Consider the following 24,491-nt stretch of genomic DNA (forward strand, 5'->3'; position numbering starts at 1 on the left):
GATGTTCATTAAAATCAAAATAATTCGTCCTTGTCACACAAACAACCTATCCACCAAATTTCGTCAAAATCTGTCTCCAACTTTTTGAGATATCCTTCACACAATCAAACAGACAAGCAGACAGACAAAGGTGAAAACATAACCTCCATCCACCTTCGGTGGTGGATGTAAAAAAAACGTTCAATTTACCGGATATGAATATACAAAATACAACATATACTCAGGGAAGTGACATCAATTTTCTTCAGTCACCATTTTACAGGGAGATCTCTCAACAAAGCCATGGCTGATAAAGAAACCACTACTTCCTCTTCAAACTCAACGACTTCCGTGGGAAGACGACATTTAAATAAAGCAATTTGCTTTTATAATTGATAGATTGAACTAACATATGTATCATTAAATTTAAATGCAGTGTGCCTGGAACAAAGTTGGCATTGTGAGATTTAGTGTTACTTCATGGCACTGGAAACTTCCATGGATGTAATCATTCTCATCTCGCAAGGAGCTCACATGACCGCAATTGCCCAATCAGTGTTCCTTCGCTGTTCATTGATGATTTAAATCGTTGAGCGGCAGCCTATTAATTATATTATATTATAACCGCATTAGAAATTGAAGTGTCAACATCACCGTCATACCGAAGAAAAAAAAAACAGGGGGTCTGGAACACAAACGGTAAACATTAGCTCGACGTGTTTCGACTAATGAGTAACTTACAAGTAACGTGTGTCGACATGTGTCAACGATCGCGTAACGTGCCTACAAATTATGGCCAGCGTATGTGGAACGTGTGAGTCATATGCTGGCATACATCTTTAAATTTCAAACACGTTAAAATTTGTCGACGAGCTCGGCGTAATACGGCGTATGCCAGCGTGCTCTTAACGTATACCAAACTTACCCATAACGTATTCGACGTGTGCCAGCGTTTTAGACAAATTTTTCATACGTCGGCATACGCTGGCAAAATCGTCAAGGTGTGACAGGGCCTTTACCCAGTCGCACCAACTGTCCCTGGACTCTGTGTCCTTTTCTCCTGACAAAGTGGAGACCTTGCTGTCAAACCTCAACTCAGATTCTGCAACCAGTCCAGATGGCATCAACCCACGTGTACTAAAAACCTGCTCTTCTACTCTTGCTCACGTCTCTCTGTTCTATTCACCCACTCATTTGCTCAAGGTCAACTCCCATCTGCTTGCAAATCAGCAAACATGATTGCGCTGCAAAACAAAGGTGCAAAAACAGATCCCTGCAACTGCAGACCAATCAGCCTTCTGCCAATCATCAGCAAGATTATGGACTCCATCATCGCTTCAGACATTAAATCCTTCCTCTTCACCAGTGGCTTGATTTCCAATCTTCAATTTGGTTTCAGACCAGGTCACTCTACCCTGGATATGCTGCTTCTGTTTTCCCAACAATGGATGGAGGTCCTCAATGCCGGACATGAAATCAGAGCCATATCCCTAGACATATCGTGTGCTTTTGACACGGTCTGGCACCCTGTCCTGCTCACCAAACTATTTTCCTATGGTATCCAAGGCCATCGCAACTCATGGCTCACAGACTTCCTCTGCTGTCACAGTCAGCGTGTGGCCCTAAATGGAGTTCTTTCATCCCCTCTTCCTTTCCAGGCTGGAGTTCCTCAAGGCAGTGTTGTGGGCCCTGTTCTTTTTCTGGCTTTCATCAATAATCTCTTTGACTATCTGGAAAATCCTCTTATTTCTTTGCTGATGACTCCACCCTCTGCCATACCGTCTGTCATCCATCAAACCGGCATGCAGCAGCTTCTTCGCTCAATCCAGATCTGGATGAAATCACAAACTGGTCCAATACGTGGAACATGTCTTTCAATCCGGACAAATCTCACACTCTCACTATGTCTCTCCGAAAGGACCGTTTAGAACCCCCCCCCCCATCCACTTTCTGAACAATCCTCTGGAAGAAGTCCTTTCTTTCAAGCTTCTGGGTCTCACTATCTGCCATGACCTTTCCTGGGAAAGCCATATTTCAAACCTTTCCTCCAAAGCCAGTCGCCGACTGGGAATCCTCCATCGTGCAAAGTCCTTCCTCGGCCCACCTGAGATCCTGACCACTTACAAAGCTATCGTCTGCAGCCTGATGGAGCACTGCTCTCCTCTCCGGGCTGGTGCTCCTGCCTCCCACCTTTCTCGGCTTCACGCTGTGGAAACCAAAGCATTTTGGATCATTGGCATCTCCCATGATGAGGCTGTCTTTGGGCCTCTCACTCTCCCACCGCAGGCTGGTCGGTGGTCTTTCTGTCTCCTGCCATCTCCTCTCCAGCCTCGCCCACCCCCCCCCCCCCCCCGCTCTCTCTGCCATTTGTCCCCACCACATTTTCGCAGGGCGCTCAAGGTCCACCAAAAACCCCCTTCTGGTAAAACTACCAAAATCACGAATCAATTCTCACCTTCACTCTTTCATTTCTCTTTCGTTTCTCTTTTTACCCTCCTTTGGAATAAACTCCTTCACTCTATTCATTCACATTCTTCCCTCCAGGCCTTCAAAACAGCTGCTCACCACCACCTCTTATTCCTGCTCAAGTTAAAAGACCCCCATCCAAATCCTCGATCTTTTCTACCCCAAATAATCCACCCAAGCCCACCTCCTTCAAATTCCCTGCTTTCCTTCCTGAAAGTCCCCGTAATGTCCATCTTGTAATCCCCATGTTCCCCACCCCATCCCTTCCACAGATCTCATAATGTCTCTGTTCCCCACTGTTTTGTCCTTCCCACTCCCACTCCCACCCCTGTTGTCTCATGCCCCCCTTGCTGTGCGTTGTGTGTTTGCTCTCATATGACCCTCGACGAGGTATACAAAAAAAGGAGGTGTGGGAGGAGTACTGCATTTTATTCGTGGAGGGGACAGACAGACAGAGAGAGTGAGTGGGGGGGGGAGAAGAGAGAGAGGTGAGGGGTGGAGGTGGTGTTTGCAAAGAGAGTGATATGTTATTCTTCATGACAAAACACAAATTTAAAAATAAACTCGTGTCAGAACAGCTATACACACGATGACACAACAGAGTTTGTAAAGTTAACCGCTGGAACATCTGCAAAAACCTTTGATATCTCTGTTCCAGAAAATTTGTGTGAACATTAACCAAAAGCATGCACTGAAAACATCAAAGTACCGCTCATATACAACGAAATGATCCCATCGAGTGTGAACATCGAAAACAAAGCAGTGCAACAAGATATCACACTTGGGTACAAAAAAAAAGAGAGAAGAAGGAACTACAAACTGAGGTGTTAATAACATTGATTTGGGACTAAACAATGCAAAAATCAAGAAAATGACCAAATACCAAGACCTCAAGAGTGAAGTGAAAAGATCCAGGAAGTTGAAAAATGACAAAGTTGGACCAGTAATAGGTGGAGTTATGGGAATTATGACAACAAACCTCACAGCGATATTACAAACCATCCCTGGGAATATTACGACAAACGAACTCCAGTTGGAAGCTGTCCGGGGCTCAGTGACGATCCTGAAGAGAGTGCTCAGCACAAAACTTTGAGAACAGAAAAGTTCACAGCTTGGTCTGTGAATCGTGACCCCCTTACTGAGATAAAGGTGGATGCTTTGAGCCCACCCTGGGAGGACTCCATTCCACATTCTGAAACCCACATATGTAGATACCAATCAACGACAGACACACACACACACACACACACACACACACACACACACACACACACACACACACACACACACACACACACACACACACACACACGGAGGTGGATACTTTGAGACGTGGTAGTTCTATGTTTCACCTCCTGAAACCCACCCACATGTGGATATAGCAGACAACAGCAAGTTTCACGTACACACATATGTACGCACACACAGAAACACTCATACGGAGGTGGATGCTTTGAGACCTGGGATGGCTCCGATCCACTTTCTTAAACCCGTATATGGAGCTCACAACCAATGACCAATAACCAATGTGGTAATACTGTTTATATACATACACACACTTGCAAATGCACACACACATCAAGTAAATAAAAACGACAAACACAAAGATTTACCTTGAAGCAGCCTTCTTTGAAAGAGGATTTAAAGTGTGTAATTAGCGAAAATCAATTCAAAAATGTATCAATTTGCAGAACACAAAATGCCAACTTATACGCTATACCATCACAGCTAAAGCAAACATGGCGAACACCTGGTCAGATGGACCTTATTGTTTTTTTTATGTATCGATGTCGAATTGAGTGGTGAATTATAAAAGGACATTGCACAAAAAGGTTAAACAAAGTGATGTCCTTTTAAAATAAAATTGCACATTTTCAGTGGATGAGACATCTCCCGAAGTGTCTGATGAGACATCTCCCACTGCACGGCACTGCAGTACCCAACAAGGGCGGAAACATACGATGCGAGATTGAAATTGATGAGATTGAAAGCATGATTATTTTTCCCAAAACAAACAACCAAGCAGCTTGGAGAGCGCTCGCCAAGTGGCTTAGGCACTCAAACAAGCATTCCAATGAAACGGTTGAAAAGATGGCTCCCTTGGCACGCAAATTACAATCACTGAACCATCATATTCAACATACACCTCCCGGAGATGCCCATATTGCACAAATGAACACTTTTCTCAGAGTCGGAACTGCTCGTAAGTTCGATTCTGGAGCTTCAATTTTGAAATTCTCCTTAGTTTAAGAGATACTCATGATCGCATGCGCAGAAATGAAGTAAAGCAACACACGCCAACATCTTCAAGCATTTATATGCATTGCAATGTACCCAAGTGATCCGTAGCTATGACGAACAGGCATTCGATAATATGAGTGAGGAAAGTGAATAAAATAAACCCATCAGAGATGGGGAATCCCCCGCCATTGAAATAAATGTTGACGCCCAGCCAGCCGGCCGGATGGACGGACAGACGGCCGGACAGCCGGACGGACAACCCGGATGACAACAATATCCCCCTTCCGCCACGTGGCGGGGGATAAAAATAACTATCGTTAAGAAATCATTGCGGCCTGTTCCAAGTCACGGCAAGGTTGAGCAGGCCAAAAAACATGGCGGCTTCAGACCCCAGCGAAGTTACCAAGGAAACGCTTTGAGACCCCAGACAGTGAGGTGGCCGAGGATCGCTTGCTGAAGCATATAATTAAATAAGGCCGTTAATTATCTTCAGAAGGGGTGTTTTAATTAACCCAAACACCCAATTTTCACTATTGCACTTCCTTGAAGTTTTCTTCATATGCATGTAAAGTTTCAGACTGCTAAGTTTTTTGACTTTGGAGTTTTGGAGGAGACACACACACACACACACACACACACACACACACACACACACACACACACACACACACACACACACACACACACACACACACACAGCCTTTTATTAGTACGAGTGCATGCCCGTACGTGTGTGGCCATACGTGCAAAAAAATTAACTTTCAAACCACACAGGCCGTGCCTTCACTCTCGCGTGCCCATACGTATGTTGCCGTACATGCGTGGCCATACGTGCAAAAAAAATTTTAAAAAAAAAACATTTCAAACCGCGTGCCAGAAACAACAAACACACAGGCCGTTCCTTCACTCTCGCGTGCCCGTACGTGCGTGGCCGTACCTGCAAAAAAAAAAAAAAATAACTTTCAAACTGCGTGCCAGAAACAACAACCACACAGTCTGTTCCTTTGCTCTTATAAACGACGACTGGATTGGGGCATTGTGTTTATCTATAAAACCGCGTGGCAGAAACAACAGCCACACAGGATGTTCCTTCATTCTCGCATGGCCGTACGTGCAAAAAAAAAAAAAACTTGGAAACCTGAAGTTGGAAAAAAAGAATGGTTGATGGAAAGCGAACATTCATAGCAAACTGGGGGGTTTAAAAGTTTTCGGTCAGAGATGCGATTTAACGCAATTCTTGATGGATGCAATAAAGGTGAATTCAGAGAATGGAGACAAGAAATGCTGTAACAGTTGGATTTTTTTGAGGCAAGGTATGAAGGAAAGGTCGAAATGAGAGTAGTCTGTTTAAATAGCAGAAGAGTAGTGCATTATGAAACAGTAGAGTACCACATGTGTGAGAGAGGAAGATGAAGCATTATAAGATCGTTTTTGTTATTATTATTATTAATGTTTGAGAGAGTTTTCAACAGATTAGGTCATGGAAGTGTTGTAGAAAAAAAATTGAGGAAGAAGAAGAGGAGGAGGAGGGGGAGGAGGAGGAGAAGGGATAAGAGGAAGAAGAAGAGGCGATGAAGCAGAAGAAGCAGAATCAGGAGAAAGGTTGCGTTTATTTTTTTATTTTTCATTTAAGATAAGAAATAGAGAGATTAGTTGGGAGAAATGGGGGACGTTAGGAAAGTGGAGAAGATAGAAATTGAAGGTAATGGGGAGAAAAAACAAATAAAACGATTGTACACCAAGAGGAACCGGTAGGCCTCGAGCCTAGGCCTCAAACACCCGGTAAGACAACGTTGACAAAAACTCACAAAATAGCACGATTTTTGAAACAAAACTGAACTCGGAACACAGTAACATGTAGGTGAGAAAAATAAACAGTTAAAACGGGACAAATAACGACTGGAAACTTAACTTTGAGATCGTCAGCAGAGAGCTCCTAAGGAGACCTCTTGACGCTCCAAACCCAGAACCGGAAGTCAAAGGATCCACCTTATGACCCTTTAAGACCTTTATACCCTTTCAACTGTTTCGACCCCTTGAGACCATTTAGATTCGTAGACCTTTTAGCCCTTTATACCCTCAGACCCCTTATGACTATTGGAACATACTACCCTTTAAGATGAGATCCCATAAACCCCACAGGCATAGACCCTGAAGACCTCCCTTCCCCCCCCCTCCAAAAAAAATAAACCTTGAAACACCTTTAGACCCTAACTGCTATTGGAACTCTTTAGACCTCTTTCAACACACACCACTAAAACATCAAAAGAGTCTTCTTACAATACTGTACACAAACTATTCTTTTTCAGCAAGTAATGCATGTGCAAACTCTACCCTCCCTATTCTGCTGCTATTATTGAAACCTGCATTTCATACTTTTATTGTTACTTCCACTTTTCATCCTAATTCTTCAAGATCTACAAACGTGAAAAATCCCTCCACCTCCTCCTCAAAATGCGCACAATGTTAGGGTCCATAGATCAGCTTGGCCAGGGGATCCTCCTTCTGACTCCCCATTTCCTCATCTTTCCCACCCTGTCACTTGTACTCCAGAGCCCCTGCTAACACAATAACTTAGTTTGGAGAAATTGTGACAAGTGGATCAAGAAAAACTGAAAATGACGGCCCAGACAGCATTTGCTAATTACCACGATAGCACTGTTTCCATGGAGACTGCCATATTGTTAAGTGGTGCCGAGCGCTCCATTGTGTTGTCGTGCTTGCTTGAGCACTTTGAATCAAGCAAGCTGCTTGGCAAGCAGTAAGCAAGTTTCTTGCTGATGGAACACACCCCAGTTTTAACTTTGGTTGGCAATAGTTCTGGACTGATGTTTTGCATCAAGGGTGACAACTTAAGGAAGACTACCTTACCCTGATGAGGCATGGGCCTCATCGTGATTCGACATTCATGCACATGAATATTTGTTCTCGTTATGCTTGCCACTACTGAACCACAAATTCACCCACAATGTGATCTCTATCAGGCTAGTGGAGGATTTTATATGGCAGCTTAGCTGAACAAACCCTAGGAAATATCCTCTTCTTCTCTTCTCTTCTCTTTATATGGGGGTGAGGTCCAGTCCAGTGGTAAAAATCTTCTGCCCTGCCTTGACCACGATACTCCTCCACACCCCTCCACTCTCCAACCACCAACTCTTTATTGACATCTCTCTTCACAATTATTACCATTTCAGCAGCGGTGCACCTCTATTCCTCCTACAATGTTCCTCAACCAACACACCCTCTTTGCTATTCTCTCTCTCCCATCCACACCAAGGCACTTCAGCTGGAGTTTTTACCAATCTCCCCCATCAAGCTCATCTGCACACCAATCTCCTCTCTCAGTTCATCCATCCTTTTTCTATCCACCCTCTTCACTCCCGCAATCCTCCTGACTGAGCTATTCTCATAGACCTGCAACCTCTGTTGTTGTCTCCCTGTCAGTGCCACCGTTTTGAGAACGTAAATGTAGGCCGGCATCACAAAAGAGACCAAAACCTTCCCTTTCAATCTTCTTGATATTTTTTGGTCTGACATTACTCCCTTCACCCTCCTCCATGCATTCACACCCACCCGTAACCCCCTCCCACTTCTCTCTCTGACCTACCATCCCTGTCATTGTTCCCCCCAGATGCTTTAACCTATCTCCCTGTCTGATCTCATTCCCCTCTAATCTGAAATTTATCGACTCATTTTTAAGCAGCCCGATCGAGCTTTGGCACCATCGCACTCGTCATTTCTTTTGTCTAGGAGCATTATTGATATGGCGCCTGGGAACATATTTGTGTCACTGTGTATTCCTGTGTTTATAAAAAGTTGTTAAAATCATGTATCTTGGTCACATTCACCACTGAAATCTAGTGAAAATTGGTAGAAAAAACTCTTCTTTTCCACTTCTGCTAAGCAAGAGCAGTCAGTTATTAACCTCCGCCATTGAAGATGGACGGAGGTTACTGTTTTCACCCCTGTCTATTTGTTTGTTTGTTTGTTTGTGAACAGCATTACGGAAAAACTCCTGGATGGATTTCGACGAAACTTGATGGGGGGGATTAGGTATGGTCCAAGGATCATGCCATTAGATTTTGCCATTAGATTTTGGACTTGGTCCAAAGTCCAATAAGGCCACTATGGCGGCCATTTTGAAAAAATATTTGAATTTTTGTTTTTGCATTCCTACATGTTTTAAGTGATTTCCAACCAAAAAAAAATTTGTTAGAGAAAAAAAAAACAATTGCAACTTTTTTTTCAAAAAAATTTTGATTTCATTTTTTGGGCATTTCTACATGCGCGTCGATCTAGTTTAGTTTACTCAATCGTGGTTCAGTAGAGTCTGATCCGTTTTGACCTACAGTGAATAGGATATCAGGTTCACTTCAGTGACCCAGCAGTATTGGCAGCAGAGGTTTTGCACTCTACCGAGTGCTCCCCCTCTAGTTACCTCTGCCACCGAAGGTAAAGGAGGATATGTTTTCACCCCTTTCTATCTGTGTTTGTCTGTTTGTTTGTTTTTTTGTTTGAGTGCAGGATATCTCAAAAAGTTGTGGACGGATCCGGATGAAATTTTGTGGACAGGTTGGGTGTGTGACAAGGATGAAATGATTAGATTTTGGTGAAGATCTGGATCCATATCTGACTACTGGAATTTTTACAGTGATTCTTCACCATTGAGAGATTGGGCCAAAAACAATATAGTACTGAATAGCATGATATTTCAAAAATGTATTGGGACTGATATGTTATCATGGATCAGGAATTACGTGGCGGAGGTATGCCCTCTACCGAGTGTCCTTCTAGTTCATATTGTGCGTACTTTTTATTTGCAAACTAATTTTCCTGAAGAGGTAGAGAATGTGCATGCTTATGCATACCAAAGTATAATGCGAAACAATGAAATGGGATACATAAGCACAATACAATCACTCTGGCAAAAACATCCAGGAAAGCGAGTTGCAGCTCTCCCAACTTTTACAAACACGAGTCTCTGCTATCATCTTCCAAACTCGTCCTTTTCACCAACTACCTTCGCTACTTCCTCCATCCACCACACCTGGTTACGTTTCCTAGACGATGCACCCTTTCCTGATGTCCTTCCACATAAAACTTCTGCAATTCCCTGAAACGGCCCGATTGTACTTATTGTACTTCTCCTTCAAACCTTCTGTTTCTTTGGAAAGTTCCTCATATCTGGCCCTCATCCTCTTCTTGTACTCCATGGTGACATTGTCTCTGCACTTCCCCAACTTTGTCATTTTCTGATCACTGCTCTCAACTTCGCTCCTTTTCTTCATGCATAAAACAAACACCACGAACTTGTGCCAGGTGGTGACATGCTCTCATGCCACAACTGCTGCTTCCTCCACAACCAACAAATCCAATTCCGTTCTATGCTGTCCACTCCCATACGTACAATTTTGTGACCGTCACACTTCCTAAAGAATGAATCAGCAATGGCCATCTCATTCCTCACCACCAGCGACATCACCAGCTCTCTTCATTCCTCATTCCCCAATCAAATTTACCAACACAGTCCTCTTCACCCAGTTTTGCTACTGCCACATGTGCATTGAAGTCCCCCACAATGCACAGCATCACCTCCAGCCCAACCATTCCCAACATCCTCTCCAGTGTGTCCCTGAACTCCTGCTTCTCTGCCTCTGTCCTTCCAAATTATGGCCCATATAATCGACAAAACACACACTACTTGCTGCTGTATTACCAACCAGGTAAAACCGAGTTACACTTCGGCTCTCTACTGAAAGAGAAACAGACAATGATGAATGGGATCAACTGTGCTGATGACACTTATGGATGGATGGACACCACACTCCTGGCTACTCTGTTTACAGTAACAATCCAGCATATAACCACAAGTTCACCTCGCAAATAGTGTCAACAACAGCTTAATCATCTACAGAGGACAGTGGTATCATCCAGATGGCACATCAGGATGTAAACCATCCTATTAAAAAAATAATAAACATCCATCAAGTGATATGTATAGAACAGCCAATGCTGCAATTAAAACGGTCACAATGTTACAACACCTGTTACATGAAGTAATGACATACTCTCATGATGTTTGGGACATTGTTCATCAGTACGTGTAACATCAAGTAATCCTCAAATTATATCACCCATCTCAGAAACCCCAACTTCCATGCGTTATAAAACACATGCATATCGGGATATGGCTACTATACTACACACACATATCCATCAATCAAGATTTGTTATTTACCTTAGCATGGAGGAAAGATGTCTGAACCATGGCAATCAACAAAACCACAACAAACTGGATCCCTCGTGCATACAAGCACCACCAGTCACGAGAGCGATCATCACCAGACACAATCCTAGTTCTGTTCTTGCATATGGCAGCTTGGCTGCAGGGAAGCTTTCATTTCTTGGAAGCACAGCTGTGTCGCTGATGCAGTGCCCCTCTATCAGTACACTGGTACTCATTTCGCCGACCTCGGAAGGATGACAGGGTGAGTCAACCCCACCCGGTGTTAATTCATCAGCAAACGAGACTCAAAAACTAAGGACCCGATGATCCCAAGCCAACCATACCAACCACAAAACCAACATCAGACTACATCCTAAGTAGAGCAAGATTGCACGATTGCCCTTATTATTACATAACAAACATCGTGTCTATACGAGATGCAACACATACAGAACTTAGTGACGTCATGTCAGCCTCTGATACAAGTCCTAACACTCGTCTCTAATTGGATTTGGCATGTAATGGTAACACCGATTTCATCATTCCGTGTACAATGTCCTTCAACCACCGAGATCACATAACTTGCATCGTATCGGACCTGTTACAACCTTTTGACAATTTATTGAAGAGCAACTAAATGACAAATTAACATTAAAAAAGCATATTTACATGAAGGCGAAGAGACTCACCAACCAGCGTCTGGAGGTCGATGGTGTTTCCAGAACCACCAATTCCCTTGAAGTCAGAGGCCAAAAAGTTTCACTACGAATGGTCCGAGACAACAAGGAAACCCGAGAAAACTCTCCGTTCTGTGCGGTCACTTCAGTCGGCAGAGACGAACTGCCGGAGACCACACGTACGTTAACTCGATGCAAATATTGATGACGAGCACTCGCACAAAATGGCTCCCTTCTAGTCCAAACCGTGCACCAGAAAATCCAGAAAAACGCTCAACCGTGTCCCCTGTGCCATGAATAATCACAACATCCGGCCCAAGGGGAAAACAACACCAAACACCAAACACCAACACCAACACCAATTCCAGTGGGTTAGAAAATCAAAGTCCCTTGGTGGGATGAAGGTTGCAAACAAGCGATCCAGGAAAGAAGGGCAGCTCTTAAAAGATTAAGGAGAACCCTTAGGTTGGACGATGTCGTGGAATATTAAAGGAAAAGGGCGTATGCTCGAAGGTCTTTTAAACAAGCAAAAACTGCCTCATGGAAATTATTCTGTTCTTCGATTAATCTGGACACCCACTTAAAACCATATGGAAAAGAGTAAAAAGTATGCAGGGTGTTAAATCTGGATGGAAGTTTATTCCGGCAATTATTTTCCAGGACAAAAACTTTTGTTCAAATGTCGAGAAGGCAGATGACCTGGGCCAATTATTTTCTGGAAGTGGGACCAATGTCATAAAGTATGATGAGTTGGAAGCTCGTACTCCCCAATTAGCAAATCAATTCCTGGTGACCACCAATGCAGTTCAGTCTCTAAATTCTTCACTTAATCTGAACTACACTCTCCTGGAGTTTAAACACGCAATCCAGAAGGCTAGGAATAGTGTCCCAGGCCAAGATCTGTTATCGTTTCTCATGTTCAAGCACTTGCATGATAGGGTGTTGGGTGTGATCCTTAGATTCTTCAATAATGTTTGGGCTTTGAGGAAACTTCCCTGTGATTGGAAACACTCAATTGTAATCCCTATCCTAAAAGATGGGAAACATAGCACAGCCCCATCTTCATATCGTCCAATTTCTCTCATTTAAGTTGTCTGCAAATTAATGGAGATTGGAGAAGAAAGTGAACAATCGGTGGTTTTCTTCCTGGAAAAGAACAACTTCCTGTATAAATTCCAGAGTGGGTTCAGAAAGGGATGGTCTGTTATGGACCACATCACAGCACTGGCAAATGAGACTCGGAAATCCCTAAATAATCAGGAGTCTCTTCTGGGAGTGTTCCTTGATATCCATAAGACATATGATTCAGTTTGGAAAGATGGCATCCTTAATAAGATAATCAACCTCGGGATTAATGGAATAATGTTTGAGTGGATTCAGGACTTTTTATCTAATAGATCCTTTCAGGTGAGGGCCGGTCAGAACCTCTCTTCCATTTTTCATACAGATAAGGGCATTCCCCCAGGGTAGCAGCTGAAGCCCAACTCTCTTTAATATTATGATTAATGATGGCTTCCCATTCCAAGATCCACAGCAAGATATTTCTGTTTGCTGATGACATTGCCATGTGGATCTGTTGTAAGAGTTTAGTCCTTTCAGGTTAAAAAAAAAACTCCAGAATGATATCCATCTTGTGGAGCAATGGACGATAGACTGGGGATTTACGCTATCAGGCAACAAGTCCAAGTTCATCATATTTTCCCTCAAGAAAAGGATTGAGGACATAGTGATGGTAGTCAATGGCACTTCCCTCAAACCATCTTCTGAAGTCTCATTCTTTGGAGTCATCATTGATAAGGGATTAACCTGGACTCCCCATGTTAAGAAGCTGACTGGTAAATGTGCTAAAGGCATTAATTTATAACATTGTCTTTCTGGTACTGAGTGGGGAGCACATCGTTATGGTCTTCTTCTGTTATATCAAGCTATTATTCCTTCTCATGTGGATTATGGTGGCCTGATCCTTGGGGATATGTCCATGAGCAATCAAAAAAAAACTGGAGATTGTCCAGTCTAAAGCCATCCGTGTCTGTTTAGGTGCTTTTACCAGCACTCCTGTTTCTGCCCTTCTGGTGGGATCAGGAATCTCTCCGGGAATCCCTTCTGCCCTTGTCTCTCCGTTGGAAATTTTTGAAAATGAAATATTGGGCGAGAACCACCTCATCTGGGTATAACCATCCTGGAAAAGCCTTATTTGCAAACTGCTGGGAATATCTAAAGCTTTATGGGAACTCCACTTCCCCGCCTTTCTGCCTTGCATGCAAAATGACTGCTAAGGAAATGGGGTTGGATTCCATTCCGGTCACCCCTCATCATAAAATTTGTATTTGGACCCCCTGGACCCTTGAATCCCCTCGCCTCCATGTGGATCTCTGTGGAAAATCGGACACTGTTAATCCTGCGGTGACATGCAATCAGGCGTTTGAGTTTATCAATTCAAATTGGAGTCAATCATTGCATGTATATACAGATGGGTCCAAAGAATTTCTCTTGGAAGGACAGCTGCAGCAATATGCATCCCTGGTGTCAGGGTGGTTAGTGCATTTTGGCTAACGAATCATCTCTCGGCCTTCTCGACTGAACTATTTGCCAGAGTTCTGGCTCTGGAATGAATAATTAAGTTAAATCCTCTCAGTGTGGTTATCCTCCCAGATTCACTTTCCATGTTAAAGGCGTTGGAATCCTTACAGGATGGTTGTAAGAATGACTTGGTGCTTGACGTTTGGCATTTGGTGAATATTGCGAAGTGCAGGAGTCTGGTGGTCGACCTGTGCTGGATCCCTGCTCATGTTGGCATTGGTGGAAATGAGGCCTGTGATCTAGTGGCGAAGCATGTCCTCAAACTGGAAAATGTCATCCAAATACTCCTGGGACCATCGGAAATCATTAGTCTGGCCGAAGGCCAGATTGCGAAACAATGGCAATTTCAGTGGGACTCCAGCACGAAGGGAAGATTCCGTCACATGGTGCATCCGGATGTGGTACCTCCAGTTAAACTTCCCATGCTTTCCTGGAAAGACCAGGTAGCTCTTGGTAAGCTAAGACTTGGGCACAGTCGCTTAAATTAATATCTACATGAAATTGGGTGCCACCCTGCGGGGTTTTGTTTGACGTGCAGGAACCCCGAAGATCTGAATCATTTATTCCTAAATTGCCCTCTTTATGAGAGACACAGGCGGCATCTTGTGCAGAATGTTAGAGTAATGGGGATCAAGGTGTTGGATCTACCGGGAGAGTTGGGGCTGATGAACCAGAAGCACCCTCAACTCTGTAAGCTGGTACTAAAATTCCTGAAGGAGTGTGGGAAATCCATGTAAATCTCTTTACACTCGATGGGATAAAAAAACGATTTTGATCATGTTCAGGTGCATGGCGTGTATCGAACCTGCTGGCTCTGAAAGCACCATTAAAATTCAAAAAAGAAAAAGAAGAAGAAGTAATCACGTGCCTCCAAAATGACCAAAATTCCTCACCCAAACACATTTGCTGAAACTATTCGTCCCTCTCATCTTTCCACTCTGACCACATCCTTGCTGATCTCTTCCAATGCCATTAATCGTTCCATCCCCTCACACATACAATAGCTTGTACCCTCCTACCGACGTGCTCGCCATCGCTTTTCACCAAACACAACACTTCTAACCTCCTCCTTCTATGCATCCTCACCACCTCGACTCTTCTCCCCTCCATCAATCCCTCATTCAAACTACCTTGAACCCACTTCTGAACCACTGACTGTCTGGCAGAGCTAGTACCATCTTGAGCAGTTTTTGGGACACTTGTAATCAATCAGCGACGTTGCCAATGATGACTTGCTGGACCTCCTACCCGAGCCTGCTGTCACCATCCTACGTGTGCGCGCACACACACACTTTCTCCCTTTCCATTTCCACTCGCCCCGACCTCCCCACTTGCATTTTCTACTTCCACACTCGACTCTACAAGAGTCATTTCTCCCTCACAATGAACAAACTCATCCCTTATTTCAACTCCCCTCACTTCCCCCTTCTCTCCTTCCCTCAGAAATATTCAACTGCTATAATTAAACGATGACTTCCTCGAGGTGCCTCAGCCATTTTCATTGCAATATTATCCAAAATATATAAATTTATTTGCAGCCACAGGTACGTGTGACGACACCATGTGTCACCCACAAGGCAATGATGAAAACATTATTGGCTCTCACCATTTGTTGATTGCAGTCACATCATGCCCCTTCCACCACCCCCATGGGAGGGTATTAACACCTGGCAGAATATGCCTGCACTTTCCCAGATGAAGCCAACTTGCTCTTCAAGACCTAAGACCGTTTGAGCCTTGCTTGTTGAGCTTTGATATTGTTTGGTGGTGCCTTCAGATATGAATATAGATTGTCCAAATTGCAACCAGTTTTTGTTTGTTTTTGTGATTGCCTAACATCTGCACAACAACAGCTAACGTAGTGTCCTTAACCAATATTGTGACTGGCTTACATTTGATCGTTTAATGTTAGTCTCCTTCAAAAAAATCATTTCAATTTGTGATATCAGAAGTTAACAGTTCTAATTGAATGTATATGTGAAAATAATTTTTAATGTTTGATGGTCAACACGTGCAGAAAGCAACATTTTCTTAATTGTTGTTGCACCTTCTTTCTTGTGACCATCTTTACTGCAGTTATTATTTTACATGAAGAAAGTAAGATTCACCATCAACTCGAAGGAGCAAATGAGTTTTGATGAAAATGGAGATCCTCCAGCCATGTACAAGATAATGAATTGGCAAAAGAATGCAAAAGGAAAAATTATGTTCAAAGATGTGGGACATTTTGACTCATCTGCAGAAAAGCAACTGTTGATTGATAGCAATCTTATTGTGTGGCCTGATGGGATGCAAGTAAGTGCATTTGGATCTGCTTTATTAAAGAAAGGTGTTTCTTAATTAATAGAGATTTTGATGAGTGATCTCATAATTCAATTGATCAATTCCACCATGATCGCATTACAGGTATATAATTGTAACGTATTGTGGTGTTGTCGGGCAGGGCGCCCGGAGCAATCACACCCAACTACGCCGGGGTTATAAGCCTCGCAGGCTGGCCAAGGGCAATGGAAGCCTCTACTTAGGTGGAGTGAAAGGACTATAGTTTCAGATTGCCATGTTGACAACTCAGGTGGCTTGCGACTTGGCCAGTGTTGTTTCTAAAACTCATGTGAAAACTTCACACGTATGCTATTCCAAATGGAGTTTTTAAAACACAGCCCAATGTAACAATGGCACAAAGACAAACACAATGAATTGCAATCAATTTACCTACTAGAAGAGATGGGGCACACTGAAGGCAAAAATATACAATAAGCAAGTCACATAGGTACTCAACCATATTGACGTATTTAATTAATTACAATAATCCAGGCTACACAACCAATGAGAAAGGCTGACATGGCATCATACACACAGAACCTGTATCGAACACAGGATTAGGAAAGGGAAGCAAAGCAAGAAAGCAAGAAAGCAAAATTTGCAGAAAATTGAAATAAAATTGCAGAAAAAGAAGGGAATGGAGTTGAAGCTTGTTTGAAGGGAACCACCAGCAGCTTCATCCAGTGGCAGCTTCATCCACACTGGTGTGAGTGGCACATGGTTAAAAAAGAATGGGCCCAGTCATCCTGCTCTGCCTCATGTGATGTGCCCCCAGGGTCTGACCCTGTCACTCCGGGACTGTGGCTCTGGTTGCCTCTCAATGGGTTGGAACCACCAGACTACACGTCGACCATATTCCCCTTGTAAAATTTGACAACTTTTGCATTCTGCCCCTTAACGTTTGGGCAATACCCTTTTTCAATGGCATCTATACCAGGAACCTCCACATGACAGATCGCTACACCCAGCCAATCTGTGCCATGCCCATGCAAAAAATGCTCACACACTTGGCAGCCATGTGGATAGTCGCAGGCACTGCAGTTCCAGAAGCACCCTCAGCTCCTGATCAGGAAGAGCAGCTAGGAATTCATCGAAAGCCAGCCTTTCCCACACCTGTGCTGGCAGGTCACGATGCATGGTACTCATTGAACGGTTTGTGTTCCAGGGCACCTTGAAGTTGATCTGGGACAAAATCAATCTGCACCACTGGGCCGAACGAGTGGTTGAAAACAACACAGATCTGGATGCGAGTAATCAGACATTTTGAGACTAAATTTAATACTTCTGCATGGCTGGTCCCCACCAGATTCCATGTGCAGTCCAGCTCAGAACAATTATTGAGCTTCTTTAACTTGCTAATCTCTGAGAAACAGTTTGGCTTCCAACCTGGCCATTCCACCTTGGATATGTTATTCATTCTGACAGCAATGGAAGGATCCCTGAACCACAAACAAGAAGTTAGGGCTATCTCTCTGGATATCTCAAGCCTTTGATACTGTCTAGCATCCAGCCTTTATTCCCAAGTTGTCTTCATTTCGTATTCAGAACCCCCTGGTCAAGTAGTTGGCTGATTTCAGCTCTGAGCAGAAACACTAAATGGCCCTTGATGGTGTCCTTTCTCGTGACATTTTCATTCAGGCTTGCGTTCCATATGGCAGCATCAAAGGACCTCCTTTATTCTTGATTTATATCAATGACACATCTGATTCTCTTGAAAACCAATTTTACAATTTTTCCATGACTCCATCCCGTGCAGAATGATGCATCGCAGTTCTAAAAGACTGGCGACTGGTGAATGACTTTCATCAGAACTCGATGAGAAGCCCTTTGTCAGCCATGGGGAGCATGATGTTCAACACCAGCAAGTGGCATACTCTCACAGTCTGTCCACAAAAATCAACAATCAAATTTTCTCATCCACTTCTCTGGACAGCCACTTTAAGAGGTGCAGTTCCTGGGACCCCTTGGCCTCAATTCCACCTCTCCTTGTTATCATGGAGTTCCAGGAACTGCACCTTTATTATAACCTTGCATGGGACGATCATATCAGCAAGATAGCATCAACGGCTAGTCACCATCTGAATATTTGCTGCAGAGTAAGACATTTCTCAGCAGCACCAGCTTATGATAGTACACAATGCTTACATAAGAACTCCATGGAGGAGAGCCCCTCATTCTGGGTTGCTGCTCCTGCATCCCACCTTGCATCTTTTGAGGCGGATAAAAACAAGGCCCTACACAGCCGTTGGTATCTCAAGACTTGGCTGTGTCTTCCCCTCTACTCCCACCTCTTGTTTGCCTGTGTTTTGTACCATCCTCCCAACAGTGATGGCTCCCTTTACATACATATCTATCTATCTCTCTCTCTCTCTCTCTCTCTCTCTCTCTCTCTCTCTCTCTCTCTCTCTCTCTCTCTCTCTCTCTCTCTCTCTCTCTCTCTCTCTCTCTCTCTCTCTGTCTCTCTCTCTCTCTCTCTCTCTCTCTCTCTCTCTCTCTCTCTCTCTCTCTCTCTCTCTCTCTCTCTCTCTCTCTCTCTCTCTCTCTCACACACAACATGAACCTACATTTAACCACTCATCCTAACTCTTTCTTCATCGAATGTGTTAATTTAAATTGTCACAATCGCAGTTGGCTGGGTGTTGAGTCCTCTCTCACCAAAGGACTTCTGTGACTCCATTGGACTGACTCAATATGTGAATGTTGAAACTCAGATTTCTGCAAATGGCAAATCCTCCCTTCTGGACTTGATGATGACTAACTTCCCCACTAATGTATTCTGCTCTTCCTCTGCTCCAATTGGTTCATCTGATCACGTGCTTGTGAGAGTGAAGATTTCTCTGGCTCTTCTCAGAACGTTTCCTAAGCACCAATGAATCTAGCAGGCCACTCGGACAAACGGGTATGGATGGCAAGCAGCTATCTCACTTCAGGACTGGTCAACTATAACTGTTGCCACTGATATAAACTCAGCCTGGGAATTGTTAAACAGAAACCTACTCTGACCCTGAATGCATAGATCAACCCCATGTCGTTGACAGTTATCATACCCTTCTTCACGCCGATGGCACACTCAATCATATGGTGAAGCAGCTGCCTTCAAACAGCTTGCCTGCTCATCCTGGAAGGTAAAAATAGACAGAAGGCAATCTCAGATCATTCCACAAAGTCTGCAACAAGAGTTTGTCCACTCTCAGGAGAGCAAAAACAAAATCCGGCCAACATCAAGTTTAAACTTTCAAACTTGTTCCCTCATCTAAAACCTGGTGGCACCTTGCTAAATCTGTCTCTGAATTATGCTCCCCTTCAATCCCTTCCCTCACTCCAGATGGCCCCACAGCCAACTCCAATTGTGAGAAAGCCGAATACCTCAATTCTGTGTTTGTTTCCATATCTTGTGTCCCCGACCCCTCACTCTCTGTATCCACCCTTCATAGTCATACCCAAATGCTCCTGGACTCTGTGTCTTTTGCACCTAAGAAGGTGGTGAAGTTACTGGCAACCTCGACTATAATTCTGCACCTCGACAGGACAACATCAGCTCACATGTCCTAAAAACCTGGTATGCTGTTCTTGCACTTCTACTTTCTGTTCTGTTCCCCCTATCATTTGCCATTGGTCATCTTCCGTCTCCTTGAAAATCAGCCAATATCACCGCATTCCATAAAAATGGTGCAAAAACAGATCTTAACTGCAGACCGATAAGCTTCTTTCAAGCATCAGAAAGGTAATGGATTCCATTTGATTTGAAATCAATTCACAGTTGGTATGAAATCCATACCATTCTCCAACGATCTCCAATTCAGATTCAGTCAACTCCACCTTCGACATTCTGCTTCTATACTCACAACAATGGATGGAGTCACTCAATGACGAACAAGAGATCAGGGCTATCTCTCTCAAGACATGCCATAGCTTGAGCTTTCGATAGTCTGGCATCCTGCTTTGCTCTCCAAACTCTCTGCCAATGGAATCCAAAGCCTGACTCCATTCTTGTTTTCCTGACTTCCTCTACTCTCATAGCCAACGTGTGGCTCTCACGGAATCCTTTCATCTCCTCTCCCTGTCAAGGCTGCAGTGCACCAAGGCAGTGTTCTGGGCCCAGTCTTGTTAATTATCTTCATCAGCGATCTCGCTGACTCTGGAAAATCCAATATATATATATATATATATATATATATATATATATATATATATATATATATATATATATATATATATATATATATATATATATATATACATATACATACATATACATACATATATATATATATATATATATATATATACATATATATACATATATATATATATATATATATATATATATATATATACATATACATACATATATATATATATATATATATATATATATATATTTACATATACATACATATATATATATATATATATATATATATATACATATACATATACATATACATATACATACATATACATATACATATATATATATATACATACATTTACATACATATACATATACATACATATATATATATATATATATATATATATATATATATATATATATATATATATATATATATATATTGTTGTGGTTGACGAAATTCGCAAACCACCATTCAGGTCCCTTAGGTGAGATATCTCTGTAAGTATATGTGTAGTTAGGCCCAAACCCGTTGTTTAGAGGGAATAAATGTCATTCATTCGGGCTGCGACGCTTCAGGATAGCCGTTTTTCTTTTACTATCTTTATTTTGGACCAGCCGCCATTACTACCACCACAACCACCACCAACCACGTCTCAACAGCCATCACACAACAGCCACCAACCGCAACGCCGCTTCACAACAACAGCCACGACCCTTGCCGCCACATCTCGCTCTCGCAACCATCGCATCACCGCCATTCCCGCGCCGCTTGTGGGCGCCGATCCTGGACTCGTGCAGGGCGCGCACCGAGCAGCGGGTGCAAAAACACCAGCCTTTCCGAGAAATCGGATCGAAAACGATTCACGCCCACTTCTGTTCCGTCATATCAGCGAGCATGGGGCGGTTTGGCCCCGCCTCCAGGTGCGTCGGAGTATAATCGCTATATGCAGATTCGCGGATCAAAAAGCATTCACGCCCACTTTTCCTCTGTCCAATGGGGAGCCAGCCAGAGGTAAAGGGTCGAAGGTGAAGGAGCGAAGCCATGGGGGCTATAAAGGGCCGCGTTCGCTCGCCAAAAAGGAGTTGAGTTGGGAAGAGTCGGAGTAGTTGAGTCAGTCAAGGAGAGTTGAGAAGAGAAGAGTCAGTCAAGGAGAGTTGAGAAGAGTGGAGAGTGGGAGAGTTGGAGAGGTGGCGGCGGCAGCGGCGGCGAAGGCAGTCGAGAGGGCGCTCGTGTCAGAGTCGGGGAGCTGCGGAGAGGGGAGGCCGGTAACGCGACCGAGGTCGCGGTGGAGACGCTCGTCGCGGGACCCAAGCCAGCGAGATATCCTCATTCCCCCGAGCATCAACAACCCCCTCCTGTTTCCCCCCCCCCCGCGCTGAGATAGTTTGAGAAGGGGGCCCCGTTCCCACCCCATTTCCAGGCAGTGCCAGCGAGGCCCGTGGAGTCGGGGCACCACCGCCATTTTGCGGCTCATCACCAGACGGGTAGGCTCGACGCGGTCTCGGCCCCAGGCCCGTCTGCCCCCCTCATCGTTGAGGGTGGTCCCTTTTTCTTTTGCTTTGAGTATATGTGTTGTTGGCGCCGTCTGTGAAGTAAAACTGTACAAGTGTTGCCGTGTGCTCGGTAGTCGGTAGTAGATCTGCATTGTGTTTCTCTTTTACATTTGCTTTTTGTGCATTATTGTGTGTTTCTTCTATTTTTACATTTGCTTTTGGTGTATAATTGTATATGTGTGCTTTCCGTTTGCCGCGGAATAAATGTGCTTTATGTTGAACTGTTTTTCCCGTTTCGCTTCGTCTTTTCCTTTATTGAATCTCCATCTTACTTCACGTAAAGGGTTGGTCGTGGGCTAAATACGCCCAATAATTAATCGAACCGTCGAGGTTGACGATAACACCGCTCGGTTATCCCGATAGTACGGAACGGGTCGCTTAAAGTGGCCCGTGTCCGAAGTCGACCTGCGGCGAGGTGCGATCACCCGGTCTACCCTCCGTGTGGGTACTTAGGTAGGTCGAATTTGGCGAGCAACCCTATCCCACGCGGGGGCCCGATTGGCACGATCGTGGTGAGGCCGAAAGGCCCACCCGTGACTAGTTCCCAGCGTTAGTCCGAGAGGGTCACGACGGGATTGTCCGTCCGGTGGGCGACGTGCCGCGATTCGAGTTGCGTGGCCGTCCGCACGCCGGCGGGCGCGAATCCGCAACAATATATACATATATATATATATATATATATATATATATATATATATATATATATATATATATATATATATATATATATATATATATATATATATATATATATATATATATATATATATATATATATATATATATATATATATATATATATATATATATATATATATATATATATATATATATATATATATATATATATATATATATATATATATATATATATATATATATATATATATATATATATATATATATATATATATATATATATATATATATATATATATATATATATATATATATATATATATATATATATATATATATATATATATATATATATATATATATATATATATATATATATATATATATATATATATATATATATATATATATATATATATATATATATATATATATATATATATATATATATATATATATATATATATATATATATATATATATATATATATATATATATATATATATATATATATATATATATATATATATATATATATATATATATATATATATATATATATATATATATATATATATATATATATATATATATATATATATATATATATATATATATATATATATATATATATATATATATATGTATGTATATATATATATATATATATATATATATATATATATATATATATATATATATATATATATATATATATATATATATATGTATATATATATATATATATATATATATATGTATATATATATGTATGTATATATATGTATATATATATATATATATATATATATATATATATGTATATATATATATATATATATATATATATATATATGTATATATATAAAAATATATATCTCAATGCCCTGACCCTCTGCTATGACATGCCTTATCCTTCAGATAGGCAGCCAGTGGCCTCTTCCTTCTCTTCAGACCTTGACAAAATCACAAGCAGTTTAAACACTTAGAATATGTCTTTCAATCCTGATAAATCAGACTCTCACTTACTCTCTCCAAAAGGACCATCTGGCAAATGCTCCCATCTATTTTCTTAACAATCATCTTGAAGAAGTTTGGTCACTCAAACTCCTGGGTCTCACTATCAGCCATGGTCTTTCTTGGTCAAGACACTTTTCTCAAGCTAGTTGCTCACCGAGCATCCTCCAACATACAAAGTCCTTCCTTGACATACCTGAGCTCCTATCCACCTCCAAGGCCTTCATCCACAGTTGATGGAGTACTACTTTCCCCTTTGGGCTGGGGCCTCTGCCTCACACCTTGCGTCGGTTTAGGCCATGGAAAGCTAGCCCTTCAAGATCATTGGAATCTTCCACAATGAAGCTGAGTCCATGGGACTATCACTTTCCCATTGCAGATAGGTTGGTGATCTCTTTGTCTCTACTGCCACTTTCCTTGTCTTCCCCCATCTGCTGTCTCCATGCTGCGCTTTCCTTCAAGTTTCTGCAGGGAACATGTGGTATACCAGTAACCCCCTTCCGGTGAAACTGCCAAAATCCAGACTCACTGTTCACCTCAAGTCATTCGTTCCTATTTTTCCTGTCTGTGGAAGCAACTTCCTCAATCTTGTAAATCTTATTATTCTTTCCAGGGCTTAAAGATGGCTTCTACCCCCATTAACTCTCCCTA

The 24,491-nt window shown here is 42.5% G+C and overlaps 1 protein-coding gene across 1 annotated transcript in view; it reads left to right on the forward strand.

Annotated features, from left to right (window-relative positions):
* Nucleotides 1-24,491, forward strand: part of LOC147035081 (extracellular calcium-sensing receptor-like) — a 90,792-nt gene that overhangs the window by 40,398 nt on the left and 25,903 nt on the right. The window contains exon 5 of the mRNA XM_085893358.1: nucleotides 16,246-16,464. Coding sequence (XP_085749484.1) covers nucleotides 16,246-16,464 — 219 coding nt within the window. The remainder of the gene's footprint in view (nucleotides 1-16,245; nucleotides 16,465-24,491) is intronic.

The sequence above is a fragment of the Eptatretus burgeri genome, chromosome 1, assembly GCF_056783735.1.
Source record: "Eptatretus burgeri isolate ZD-2024b chromosome 1, Ebu_testis_v1, whole genome shotgun sequence".
NCBI lineage: Eukaryota > Metazoa > Chordata > Myxini > Myxiniformes > Myxinidae > Eptatretus > Eptatretus burgeri.